This window comes from Panthera pardus, unplaced genomic scaffold, assembly GCF_024362965.1.
Source record: "Panthera pardus isolate Hobbes unplaced genomic scaffold, ASM2436296v1 HiC_scaffold_7, whole genome shotgun sequence".
Taxonomy (NCBI): domain Eukaryota; kingdom Metazoa; phylum Chordata; class Mammalia; order Carnivora; family Felidae; genus Panthera; species Panthera pardus.
In genome coordinates, this window is record NW_026527002.1 from 40,262,743 (window position 1) to 40,276,782 (window position 14,040).

The 14,040-nt window shown below is 43.7% G+C and overlaps 1 protein-coding gene across 7 annotated transcripts; it reads left to right on the top strand.

Moving 5' to 3' along the window:
• The first annotated feature begins 747 nt into the window (after positions 1-747).
• On the top strand, positions 748-9,881 carry PDP1 (pyruvate dehydrogenase phosphatase catalytic subunit 1). 7 transcript variants are annotated; one of them, XM_019453468.2, is made up of 3 exons: positions 828-933; positions 1,776-1,810; positions 5,628-9,881. In XM_019453468.2, exons 2-3 carry the CDS (start codon positions 1,780-1,782, stop codon positions 7,286-7,288), a joined length of 1,692 nt encoding a protein of 563 aa, XP_019309013.1. In that variant the 5' UTR covers positions 828-933; positions 1,776-1,779; the 3' UTR covers positions 7,289-9,881. The 7 variants fall into 7 exon arrangements, with proteins under 7 accessions (XP_019309018.1, XP_019309013.1, XP_019309019.1 ...); XM_019453471.2 differs by lacking the exon at positions 828-933 and adding an exon at positions 1,089-1,106; XM_019453470.2 differs by lacking the exon at positions 828-933 and adding an exon at positions 1,195-1,252.
• The last annotated feature ends 4,159 nt before the right edge of the window (positions 9,882-14,040 follow it).

Genomic DNA, 14,040 nt, shown 5'->3' on the forward strand with positions numbered 1-14,040 from the left:
AACACTGGTATCAGACCTTCAGAGCACACCTACACTAGAGGGAAAAGAATTCCTTGATCACAACTTCTTCTTGCTGCTGTTCAGTCTCGCTTTTCCTCCCTAGGACCCAAGAGATGTCTAGAAAACGGTGGGAAACATGATCCGAATTACTGTTCCTAAAATTTGCAAAGTATCAAGTGAACGGGGCAACAGATTGTCATGCCTTATATTCTAGGCTGGGGCGAAATGCAGAGAATTCAGTTCCCTGCTGGGCTGGGGAGCCGGCCCCACCGCCTATCCTAGGAAACTTGGGCCCACCAGCAAGGCGCGGGGAAGGCTGAACCACCAGGCTGCCAGGCCAAGGCGGGTCACCTGCCGAGGCGCCAGGGATTCGCGGAAGCCCGGCCGGCCGGGAGCAGCGAACCCCCGGGGACCCCAGCGTGTGGGGATGCTGGGGCGGGCCCAAGAGCTTCTTCCCATCCCCGCGGGTCTCCAGCCGTTTCAAAGCCGCCCCGCCCAGCCGGTCGCAGCTCCCTTGCGCCACGAAGCCCCACCTTCCACCCAGCTACCGGGCGCGGTCACGTGAGGCGTGCCAGTGGAACCAATGAGCCGCTCGCTCGGAATGGAAGGGATTGTCTGACCCCCATGACGTCACAAAGCTGGCTGGGAGCGCGCGGCTCTTCCGCCCCCCCTCCTCGACTCAGGCCTGGCCCTCACTTCTCCTCCCCGCCCACTCTCCCGGGCGCAGCCAATCGGGAGGCGGGAAGTGCTTCGGCCCGGACGTTCGGGCGGGGCAGGGTGGCGGCCCGGCGGGGCAGGGAGTGGGCCAGCTGGGGGCCAGGGGCTGCACTCCAGGGAGTTACGCCGGGCAGCTTGGAGGGAGCGCTTGGCGGTGCCGCTACTGCTGCGGCCGCTTCCTCGTCGGGAAGAAGCGACTCCTCCCCTGTGTGCCCGGTTCGTATTCCCTTCCCTGCCCCATGCCCGAGCCGCCCAGTCCGGAATCCTCCTCTACGCGCCCAAAGTTGTGAGGAGGTTGCCCGGCACGCGTGGGGAGCGACGGCCGCGGGCGTGCAGAGGGTTGGCGAGCGGTGGCCCGGGCGGAGGAGGGACGAGCCCCGGAGCGCTAGGTGCGCGCGGGGGCGTCGGGGCTACGGGCGGGCGTGGCGGCGCCGAGGGGCCGCCGCGGGCTCTGGGTGGGGGGCGGGCCGGCCGCCGCCGCTGTCAGCGCTGGGGACGCCGTGGAGAACCTAACGCGAGTGCGAGCTCCGAGGAGGTGCGGCGCCAGCTGTGTGGCGTCTCTGCCTGAGGGTCCCCCGTACGCACCCCGGAGTCTGGGGTGATCCCACGGCAGCCTGCCGCGGGCCGACCCCTGCCTTAGGCTTCTGGACCGAAGCCGGCGCTGCGTGGGCCGGGCGGGGTGGGCAGCGGGCGGAGGATGCCGGGGGCCGGTGGGCTCCGCGCCCGGGCTGGATGGAGGGACCGGTCCCGGGGCGCGCCTCTGCTCGCGGCTGAGTCCCCGCCGCCTCGGGCTCCGTTCCTGCCTCTCCAGTGGGGTGGGTTTGTTTGTTTGGTTTCCTTCTATCTCCCCACCCCTTTCTCCCTGCTCCATCCTTTTCCCCCCTCCCTGCCCCACACACGGGGCTGGAGCGAGAGCTCGCCCCTCCTCCGTGCCCGCCTCCCCCGCCGCCGCCTCCTCTAATGAGCATCTCTGCCTTGCTTTCAATGGGCCGGTGCTGCTGTCGCTGCTGCTGTCCGCGCGGGTTGTGGATGTTGTCGGCTCCGTGTTGTGATGACAGGAGAATGTGTGTGTGTCCCGGGCCCAGACGAATTGGTAGGTATTCACTTAACTACCTGCGTTGGGTACCCAGAAAGGATGGTGACTGATTTTGTGTGTGGATGGTTTTAGCTGGGTCGCCGTGGAATTAGGGGTGAGGTAGATAGAAAAAGGGAACAAAGGCGTCCTGGACCCGGATAGCTTTGATACCTTAGTGCAGCTTTCAGGTAGGGACAAAGGAAACTAATCAAACAAGTGCTGGCTTGGGGCGTCGTGTCTTCGGAGGGAAGCCGGTTTCTTCATTCATGTAGAGATAACAGGAGCTGTGAAATGGCTAGCATTTCCAGAAAATGCTGAAAAATTGTGAAGTCTTTATACAGGGTGTTTAATGCAATTGGATTACATAAACTGAGGTTCTGACACGTTGAATGACGAGTATAGCTTTTTTTTTTTCTTCATTTACACCAAAAGCTTTGAAAGCTAAAGAGCTCCGGAGTCGGTGCAGTATAACAGCATTTTCTAATTAATATGGTCCGTGGGTTTATTGAATGAAGTAGAATCGTTTCTTGGCACAGGCTCTGTCGAGCCCATCAGTAAGAATGGATGGGTCTCTCTCCTGTTTCGGGTTGCAGTGCATCTTTTCTTACTAGTCATTGGCAAAATGGGTCAAATTTGCCTAGGACTAAGATACTGCATATAACGTGGATCAGGGATAGGAACTTTTCAGTGAAATTGTGGTCAGAAACCACTTGAAAATATGACAGTCCTCCAGTTTACCAACACTGTACCTTGTTGCTGTTCTTAATTGCCTAATCAAGAGCTTTCTACTTCATTAGTTCAGTGAGTTTGTCAGCAAAAGTTTTGATCTCATGGGGTTTTGTTGTTGTTGAATCACAGGATATTCAGAAAGATACTCAGAGTTTTTGAATGCTCACTTACGGTTTGAAAAAGCATTTGCAAGTACTTTGGTTTGTGAGGATATCTGGTCTGATGGAGAGACTATGTCATGTGTACTGGTGATGATACAACACTCATGAATCACAGAGCAGGGTTTTCATGAATTCCATATTCTCTAAGAATTTGTCTTTTGAAGGTATGCTGGGAGTTGGGGTATTGGGATACATTCTCAGTCCATATGCTAAGCTCCTGAAAAACTGAAAGGTACAATTGATAAAATCCACTCTGCTTTTTTTTTTTTTTTAATCTCAAGAACTTTCGCCTTGAAGGAAAAAATGTAGTATGTTATCTGAGTATTTGAGTGCTTGCTCTTTGATTTTATATATTATTCAAAGCATCTGCTGCATGAATCAGTTCTTTTGCCACAATATTTCATTCATTTTGCAATCAACTACAAAAGCAGAAAAATTGTCAAAACGGAGGAATTTAAGGAAAGTGCAGATTTCTTGGACTTGTTATTCCTTGGTTAGACATACAACGTAATCCTGCTGCTCATCTATCAAACCCCCCTTGCAAACACATACACATACACACGCACAAAGTAGTACTTTGATTTGGTCTGCATTCCATACAGAAGCAAACATTTCTTCTTCCTATAAAAGTCTTAAGTTTTAAAGTAAGCACAAATACAAACTTATCTAAAGTTATGGAGAGGGGTGCCTGGCTGGCTCAGTCGGTGCAGCAAGTGACTCTCGATCTCGGGGTTGTGAGTTCAAGCCCCAGGCTGAGTGTAGAGATTACTTAAAAATAAGATCTTAAAAAAATAATAAAATTATGGAGAAAATTTCTCTTAAAATGGTCATCTGTTTATATTTTTAATAATAGAAAATCTTTATACAAAGCATGAAATGAGTTAATGTGCTTTCTGCATGCAAATCTAACAAGGTACGGTTTATGTCTGGAAGCCGGAGTCATGTGGCACAACATTTGAGCACATCTCCTGGCTCAATCATGTACCCTTAACCTTTGGATGACTTTCAGGTATTTAGTTTGAAGTGCAGAGATTTATATGGTTAGTCTTGATAGATTCCTGTTCATCTGGAATTTCTGTTTTTCATTATGGCATTTCAGAATGCTTATTTAGTTATTGATCTTCTTTCCAAAATTCTAATCATTGCCTTCTGTTGTATAATCTTGTCTTCGGTTTTTAAAACAAATCCCTTCTGAAATAGTGCATTTAAAATAATGGTGCTTTCTATCACTTGTAAAAGGGGTTCTGTATGCCCAGCTTATGCAGTGCTCATTACAGAAGCAAACAAGAATAAGTTATTATTCGGTGTTTGGTTTTCTCTGCTCTCACACATCCCACTTATCACTTCTCCAATTACTCTTCAAAAGAGGGTACCTGAAAATAATGTAATATATAGCTAACAATCTGTGATATTTGTAAATTTTTTTTCCTTAATGGGTTCAACCTTAAGAAGGAATTGCTGACATTAAAACCCACATGGTTTTGTTTTCTGTATTATTTTTTGTTTACTGCATTTGTTTCCTTATTTAATTCTAAAGTCTATTTCTTTATAGGCCAAATGAGTTATTTGAAGCAATACCTCAACAATTCAGGGGAAATAAATGTTAGAAGGAAGAAAGTTTTTTCCCTTGCATAAATTATCTGGATTAATGATGCACATTCAATAAATTTTCTAGATAAATGTCCAGCAAAATATTTTCAGTGTCACATAGTGTCAGTGATTTTTATTTGGATTAATATGTGCACCTTTTCTATACAAACCTTAGACTGTTAGACTATTATTTCACTATTCTTTATTGCTTCCTTAAGGCAAATACATACTTTTATTTTAAATGTAAGAGAAAATATTTTTCTAGGGATTGAATTCTACCTCAATCCATAATGAATGAGAATAGTATTTCTGTAGCTTTCCCTTCTGGCTGATTAGCAGGGGAAAATGCTAGCAAGTAAATTAAATTACAGACCTGAGACCATTTACATTACTAACAAAGCCTTAGAGCTACTAGCGTACTTAAACTTATTTTTATCACAAAGCGTACAGTGATTAAACAACAAATAAATGAAACCTGCATTTGATTTCAAAGCCTCACTGCAACAAACACTCATAAAGGCATAGAGACCCAGAAGAGGCCTTCGATAGCATCTGCTTCTGTGTGTTCACTTACAACCTAGGGAAGTGAGGCCCAAAGAGGTAAGCTCACATTTCTAGGATTATTTGGCAAGTTGGTGGCAGACCTATGTCCCTGAGCTCACCAAATTGGCGCAGTGGTCTAGAGAAGCGTAGTTTGCAAGACCGTCCACTGAGGCGCAGGAAAGGAACACTGGCATTTCTCTTTTTATTCATCATGTAATTTTTTCCCCTATATCTGCTGCATATATATGTTCATACTATATATGAACATAATATTAATTTGGTAGTGTGTGCATATAACTTACTAAAGAATTCATGAGAATTCATATGTCGGGGATGTATTCTGACACCATTTTGGTGGTAATCGTGTAATCAAATGTTACCATTGACCACAAATCTGGAAACGGGATTTTCGTCATGGGAGATCCAGGGCCTTTTTAAGGATAGGGAGGGAGAAGAGTGGTTGGCCAGGTAGACTGCCACTGCATAATGTTATATAATCTTCGTCTCCTCAGCTTTTTTCCAGCCAGATCTGTTGTATGTTCTGCACAGTCTGTGCTGCAGAAGGAAATACGAGGAAAAGAGAGAAGTAAAGCTAGACTCTAGTCTTGGCTCCATAAGTGATTAAGAATTGGGCTTAGCAGAATATACCCTGTGGAAGTAGTACAGGAGAGGTGTATAAAATACACTGCTTTCTGGCGCAGGGCTTAGCGTGTAGATTCACCTGCTAAATATTTGTTCTCAAAGCAGAAACGGATGAAGTGATCTGAAATATAACTCTTCTCTCTGTGTGTGTCTGTATAATTGCTGTCTAGGAATCCCCGTCAGAAGTGCCAGCCTGCCGCTGTTCTCTGATGCCATGCCAGCACCAACTCAACTGTTTTTCCCTCTGATCCGTAACTGTGAACTGAGCAGAATCTATGGCACCGCGTGTTACTGCCACCACAAACACCTCTGCTGTTCGTCGCCTTACGTTCCTCAGAGTCGCCTGCGATACGCACCCCACCCGGCCTATGCCACCTTTTGCAGGCCGAAGGAGAGCTGGTGGCAGTACAACACCCAGGGAAGGAGATACGCCTCCACGCCGCAGAGATTTTACCTCACACCCCCACAGGTCAATAGCATCCTGAAAGCCAACGAATACAGCTTCAAAGTGCCAGAATTCGATGGCAAAAATGTCAGTTCCGTCCTTGGATTTGACAGCAATCAGCTGCCTGCAAATGCACCCATCGAGGACCGGAGAAGTGCAGCTACTTGCTTGCAGACCAGAGGGATGCTCTTGGGGGTTTTTGACGGCCATGCCGGCTGTGCTTGTTCCCAGGCAGTCAGTGAGAGACTCTTTTATTACATTGCCGTCTCCTTGTTGCCCCATGAGACTTTGCTAGAGATTGAAAATGCAGTCGAGAGTGGCCGGGCACTGCTGCCCATTCTCCAGTGGCACAAGCACCCCAATGATTACTTCAGTAAGGAGGCGTCCAAATTGTATTTCAACAGCTTAAGGACTTACTGGCAAGAACTTATAGACCTCAACACCGGGGAGTCTACTGATATTGATGTGAAGGAGGCTTTAATTAATGCTTTCAAGAGGCTCGACAATGACATCTCTTTGGAGGCTCAAGTCGGTGATCCCAATTCTTTTCTCAATTACTTGGTGCTTCGAGTGGCATTTTCTGGGGCCACTGCTTGTGTGGCCCATGTAGATGGCGTCGACCTTCACGTGGCCAATACCGGCGATAGCAGAGCCATGCTGGGTGTGCAGGAAGAGGACGGCTCTTGGTCGGCAGTCACTCTCTCAAATGACCACAATGCTCAGAATGAAAGAGAACTGGAACGGCTGAAATTGGAGCACCCAAAGAATGAGGCCAAGAGCGTGGTGAAACAGGATCGGCTGCTTGGCTTGCTGATGCCTTTTAGGGCTTTTGGAGACGTAAAGTTCAAATGGAGCATTGACCTTCAAAAGAGAGTGATAGAATCAGGCCCAGACCAGTTGAATGACAATGAATATACCAAGTTTATCCCTCCTAATTATTATACACCTCCTTATCTCACTGCTGAGCCAGAGGTGACTTATCACCGATTAAGGCCACAGGATAAGTTTCTGGTGTTGGCTACTGATGGGTTGTGGGAGACGATGCATAGGCAGGATGTGGTTAGGATTGTGGGTGAGTACCTGACGGGCATGCATCACCAACAGCCAATAGCTGTTGGCGGCTACAAGGTGACTCTAGGACAGATGCATGGCCTTTTAACAGAAAGGAGAGCCAAGATGTCCTCGGTATTCGAGGATCAGAATGCAGCAACCCATCTCATTCGTCACGCGGTGGGCAACAACGAGTTTGGAGCTGTAGACCACGAGCGCCTCTCCAAAATGCTCAGTCTTCCTGAGGAGCTTGCTCGGATGTACAGAGACGACATAACAATCATCGTGGTTCAGTTCAATTCTCATGTTGTAGGGGCATATCAAAACCAGGAATAGTGGGTGGGTCTTAGCCTGGCAATTTTCAAATGAAATAGATTTAAGGGGCAGATAGATTTGTGAAAGATACCAATATAATAAGGGTTTCCAGTAGGTCACTAAACATTTACCCATTGATACTCTAGCTGGTCAAGTCCTCCAAATTGACTTTGCGGCAGGGTGGCAGGATCACGAGAGTCTCATTCTGCCTAGCTCGGACCTCACGGCACCTGTGATTGAGGCGAGTTCGTTCCTTGTTGCAAATGTCTCATGACATTGGCTTCTTTTATCGATCTGAGAAAATCAAGATGACCTGGCAAGTAGGATCTTGAATAGGCCAAAAGCCAGGATCTTGCTGGGCGTATTCTCTTCGTAAAAGGGAAGAAACATTCTGTTCACACCTGCAGACCCTTCTCGTCACTAAGATTCCAATGTACATGAGAATGTTTATTTATTGCATGATTTCCTAGATATACAATCTATGCATTATTCATATAAATTTATTTTAGCCTGAAGTGGTTTTCAAATCCAGTACTTAAGCCATAAATGACTGAGAACCAAGCAGTCTGAATTTGTAAGTGTTTGTGATTATTTGACTGGAATGCTTCTTAAATGGAAAAACAAACTACTCCCTTCACCACCCCTGGTTACCTAATGTAATTGAAACTTTTTCTGCTTTGCCACATGCTTGAAGACAGTGTTTTTAGTTTGGTCCACTCTTAGATTGATGTTAAATGAAGAAAAAAGAATTATTTTTTTAGTTTGTATTGATGAAATGACTTCATTTAGTTTGAAATAAAAAGATCCAGAAAAAAAAGAAGAGACTGTTCAGTTATTGTCATCTGTAGCCACCAAGCACATCATGCTTATCTCGTAATCCCCACAGGCTTAGCATGCTGTGTGTGGTGGGTAGACTGTTCAGGAGATCATCCTTCCAGTTTAGTCGTGATAAGAATGTTCCCCACTTTTTGGAATTAAGTTTAAATATCAAATTGGGGAGTAAGATTTAATATTACTTTTGGTTATTGAGACCAGGGAGGGAGTTTTTGTTTTTCTCCATGTAGACATAGGTCAGTTAAAATATTTGGTTTAAAAATCACTAAATGCTTTAAACATGTTGTAGCTTATAAATAGGAATTTAAGATATATACGTGAGAAATTTTCAAAGGTAACTGTTGTGCATGCCTGATGCTTAATAGAACACTTAGTAGCATCAAGTGTTGTTTGCAGCAGTCCCTGTAATTATATGCAGTCCCTTCTAATGCTGTATCAAAATAAATGAAAATAAACATTCAGATTGGCTTTTGGGGAGCTTTTTAATATGCATCAATGGCATTTGTTCCTGTATTTAATGGTGATCTGTGTACAGCTGTGCATATATTTTCATCACTTATTCTAGCATCACTGGTAAAAGAATGGCTATGACTATGTTTGATATTCACATAGATTTTAATACAACTCATGATCAGCTTTCCCTCGTGTAATTAGTTGAGGGGTGTTTAGGAGTCCTTCTGATTTCTGTAGAATATGAACTGGTTGTTCAAGGACTCCCTCTGGATTGTGGACACTAAAGCAATGTAGAACTGACTAAAACTTGTTCCAGTTGAAAAACAGACTCAGGAAGATTGTAGTTCAGAGCATCGTATAATGTTTATTTTCTGAGGGTTTTTTTTTTTCCCCCATCTTTCCCCCTTAATTCAGCTTGGAACTTTTCTTCCAGGCAGCATCTTGGAAAAGGGAAGGCTCTACCATATATTTATTTCTAAATGTTTTGACAGAGATGTCATCTTTTTAATGAAATATATGTAGACTGCTGTAGCAATGAAAACCTATTTTCAGGGGCACCTGGGTGGCTCAGTAGGTTAAGCGTCTGGCTTCAGCTCAGGTTATGATCTCGCAGTTAATGGGTTCGAGTCCTGCATCGGGCCCTGTGCTGACAGTGTGGAGCCTGCTTTGGACTCTGTGCCTCCCTCTCTCTCTGCCCCTCCCCCCCCCCCTCTCAAAAATAAACATTAAGAAAAAAAAACACCATTTTCAGGCTACTATTTGAATTTCTCTTGAACACCGCTACTGAAGAGTTCCATATTATATACTTAATAGTCTCGTCTCTATTTAGTACAGTATGTATAAATTTAGTTTCCAGTGGTCACAATCAAGATAGTGATTCTTATTTCTTGCACAAGAAACTTGGTCTGCAGTCTAAAAGTTGGTCTACTCTTTAGAAATGAAAATGCAGTGTGGAAATGAAAATAACTGGATGTTAGATATCCGAATGTACTATCATCTAAAAGCAGTTGTAATTTTATTGTAATTGGCTGTCACTGTGATGTGATATTTAAAGTAAAAAAAAACACGTGAACTTTCATAGTTTAGCCTTTCTTAAACTTTTTTTTTATTATGGAAACTTTCTAACACATATCAACCTCTGTATTTATATTTAATCAGTGGCTCATTATATTTATAATACGCCCTTAACTAAGTGGAATGGTGGTATGTTTCACAGTACTTGGTAAAAAAACCTGTGTCTTATAAAAGATGTATCTGTATGAAGACGTGTAAAGTTTATAATATTGGTCAGAGAAATGCCCACAGTGAATTAAAGCTTCATATCTGCTTTCTGAATGCCTGCGTTGCTTTTTAATCATAGTAAGATTTTTTAGGTGCTTTCTACAGTAGTAGATTATATTTAACTTCAGAGTCCAGTAGATAATTAGTACTTAAAAAACATATAGTTTACATTCAATACACTACACAGTTTTTAAATGTATAGTTTGAGATTTGGTGACCACAACTCCAATAAAGAAACACAACTCTTCCATTGCAGAAAATTCCCTCTAGCCCCTTTCCAGTTAATCCTTCCCCATGTAACTGTTGTTCTGACTTCCACCACCATAGGTTAGTGTTGCCTATTCTAGAAATGCATATAAATGGAATCATATAACACATACTCTTTTGTGTCTGTCTTTTCAATTTTTTGAGATTCTTCTATGTTGTTGAATGTGTTCATAGTCTCTTTATTACCAAGTAACATTCCATCATATGAATATATCAATTTATCCATTGTTGATGGACATTATTAGCCCTTCCCTGTCTCCTTCTAAAGCCGACTTTCAGATTAGCAATTGTCAGGAGTACTCATGGTGAAGTGTAGCTGTAACTTTGCAAATACAATTATAGGTGAGTTTTATGTTCTATACCTCAAAGGCAGGGCTTTTTTTAAAATGCCCTTGGGCACCTTGGGCAGGACTTTTTAAAAAATGCCCTGGGTGGCTCAGTCAGTTAAGTGTCTGACTCTTGGTTTCTGCTCAGGTGGTGATCTCATAGTTTGTGAGTTCTAGCCCCACAATGGGCTTTGACAGTGCGGAGCCTGCTTGGAATTTTCTCCCTCTCTCTGCCTCTCCCCTGCTTGCTCTGTCAGTCTCTCTCTCAAATAAACTTAAAAAAAAATTTTTTTTAATGTCCCATAAACAAGAGATGAAAATTTTTCATGGTGAAAAGTTTGAAGGGATTCAGGAGTGGTTCTTTGCTGTTGATCTCTCTGTACCTCTCCCACTGAGAATTTTGTTGAGTTAATTTTAAGTTCATTAAGTGATTGAATTAATGACTGTAAGAAAAAGGCAAATTATGTCCTGGTTTTTGATGGTCTTGGTTTATCAGTCAAAGCACATGCCTGAATATGCATTGTTACTCGTTTTGTCCTTGGACCTAGCAAGAGTGTGGAGGTAAATTTATTATCCTTGGTCAGTAGTTAACATACCTTTTTCATAAATAGTAACCTTAAAAGCTGAGTCCTGGACAAGCCTGGTAAATGAAGACATCTTAACAGCATCTAAACTGACTTGTTACAGCAGGCAGGTCTTTTTCCTTTGTCGTTTTCAGAATTTACTTTGAGAGCCAAGCTTAATCCTACTAAATCCTTTCTGCCCAGTTCTTACAACAAAATTTATACCTTAGATGGGATCCTAACAATATACAGCATTGTTTTCTAAATAACTCTCAAGTTACAAGTCTAAGCAAATATATTAAGAATGATAAAATTCATGCATTTCATATGCCATTAATGGTTACCCAATGCACATATTTTAAGGGCCACACAATTTAGGCTCGATTATTTAACCAATATTTAGGTTCATAAAATGCGCACATACTTGTTTCTAAATTGTTTTAATAATTTTTGAACTTTAAGATTTTCAGTTTTTTAAGGGCAGGGCCCATCGGTTTTGTTGGCCCGTTGAGCCCAACACAATATGAATATAAAGTGGATGTTCAGCATTCACTTGACATTAGTGATACACAATCAAAACTTTAAGTTGAAGTTCTCTTCTTCAATTCATCAGAAGTTAACTTCTCAGATACAGAGAAAGAATTTTTTCCTGTAGTTATAGTTTCATTTTATACTTAAGATTCAACGATTTCCAAAACTCAATCTAGTTTCTTTTTGCAAAGAACTGAACGAAAGAAAGTGCCAGTAATACAAATTGGCCCCTCACAGGTTTGGTCCCCCAGGGGAAGTGGCTTCTGTATTCATTAGGAGAGAACTCAAAGTCTCAGTTTGTCAAGTGAGTCAGTTGGACCCAAAAAGTTCATTCAGATCCCCGGTTACTTTGCTACATGTTCTCCATCCAACCCTTGACCCCTGTTGCTCCATAGGCACAGAATGGGAGAAGGGTTCCTGTGAGGGCCCACCAAGAACTGTAGCTGCTATTTGAAAGTATTGGGCACCAAGCCCCAAAAGGACCAATTATCTCTTCTTAGTTCACCTTACTACCCCCTGGGGTGGTGGGAAGAGAAGGTTTAAGGGTCACACTTCCCTGTTTTTCTAAATCATACCCAATTCACTGCCTTGTCTGCTACATACACTCGATCAAACTGAAAAGCCTAATTTTCCTCCAGTGCAAGGAGTTTAGTGAGCACATTCAGCCTTTCAGAAACTTCAAACCTTGGGCACTGAGCAAAAGCAAGCAGCCAGGGAGAGTCAGAGTAAGTGAGATTTTATCTCACCTGTGAGGATTACTCAGTTTGTCTCCTTGAAGGACAGGAACTGTAATTGGCTGGCAGTGTTGACTAGGAGGCCAGCCTTCTTCAAGGAAGGCTGAGAAGAATGGGAAACCTGACAAGACACCTGAGAGGGAAGGAAAAAAAAAAAGGGGGGGGGCGGTGGAGAGAATGGCGTCAGCAATCTCAGTAGTGATTAGAGGTGGTAATGGGGGCAGGGAACGTCAGATCCTCTGACACCTTGGACCAGTGACAGGGACAAAAGCAAAACAGAGGAAAGGCAGCAGTGAGCTGAATAGAGGTAAGCTAAAGATTTGAAACATTTTTGAGGCTTTATGAAATTTTTATACTAGGACAGCAGCAGTTGGAATGCAAAACAGTTGCCATTAGCATGGCCATTTTGTCTCAGCTCATTGGAAAAGACAGAAAAAGAAAAGTCTTTGAAACTGACCTTATGCAAAGGGATCTGTGCTGCCTAGATGGGCAGTTTTCTCAAAACAACTTGGTTTAGAGGTATTATTCCTTGCTCTAAACCTGGGCACAGGTTAAACAGCCTAATTTAGCCTGATGAAAAGACTGGATCATTGAGTCCTGGTGGCAGGAGAAACAGAGCTGGGAGACCGAGCAGACCAGAGAGAGCGCATTCTTAGAGCACCGCTTGGGATCTTGTGTCAGATCCTCGTGGCTCTTCCTTAGGCTAAGAGGACATCAGGTATAACCAGAAAGTTCACTGACCTTGCAGCTGTAATAGCAGCTGTAATAGTAACAGTAACCAAAACTACTGTCAATTGAGCACTTATTATGTGTCTATGTGTCGGGTCATGTGGAAAGCACACTATGTACATTTTCTTATTTAATTCTTGTGCCGGCTAGTCTGTTTGGCCTCTTAGCCTCTAAGCTGTCACGCCGCCTGGCCTCTCCATATAACCAGAATGATCTCTTCAGAATTGAGAAGACCTGAGGACTATTGAGTGGCCATAAGCAAGTGACCCCTTGAGAATCAGAGGCAAAGATCCTCAGAAAAAGCAAAGACTGATGTATCCCAGCAGTTAGTCTAGCACATAAGGAATGGGGCCACCCACAGACAGACGGAGTATGCCAAGCAAAGGTATAAACAAAATTGTTTTACAGGTTAGAACCAGAGGTGTCTCTCACTTCACAGTGCATTGCAGCGTCCAGGTTGCAGTTCCTTAGTTCCTCAGTTTATTTGTTGAAATATTCACTGAAATCTATTACAGAAATCTAGGCACTGAGGATAGGCATTGAGGGTAAAAGGTAGAATCTGCCTTCGAGGAGCTAGCTCACAGTTTGCTTGGGAAGATGCATGTGTACAAAAATAACTACCCCGAAGTAAGAATGGTTCCAAAACTGAAACAAGTAAAAATTCCAACAACAATCCAGAAAACAGAGTAATTAACTCTGTCCTGCTGTGCCACAGGTACAAGGCAGGCCCTGGAGAGTCAGGGAAATTTCATTAGAAAGGACGATGCTTGAGCAGAGATTTGAAAGGTGAAAAGAAGTTTGCTAGGCAGAAAACGACCTGGAATGACATTCCTGGAAGAAGAAGAGCACGTGGCAAGGCACAGAAACACGAAATCATACTATCTGTCTGATAGTATGATCTCTGAGGACTGTTGGTATGACTAGAACATTCAGTGTGAGGGAGGACCATGGCGGGAGAAGAAGCAGAAAGGTAAGAGTGTCAGAAAAAAGCTGTCGGTAGATACACAGTGACTGCAGCATCCTTTCAACCAGTATATGTTTAAAGACAGAACTAC

Coding starts and splice junctions, on each gene's coding strand:
- PDP1 (XM_019453468.2), top strand. CDS start 1,780: ATGTGTGTGTGTCCCGGGCCCAGACGAATTG. Junction 1,811..5,627: donor TCCCGGGCCCAGACGAATTG/GTAGGTATTCAC, acceptor ATTGCTGTCTAG/GAATCCCCGTCAGAAGTGCC.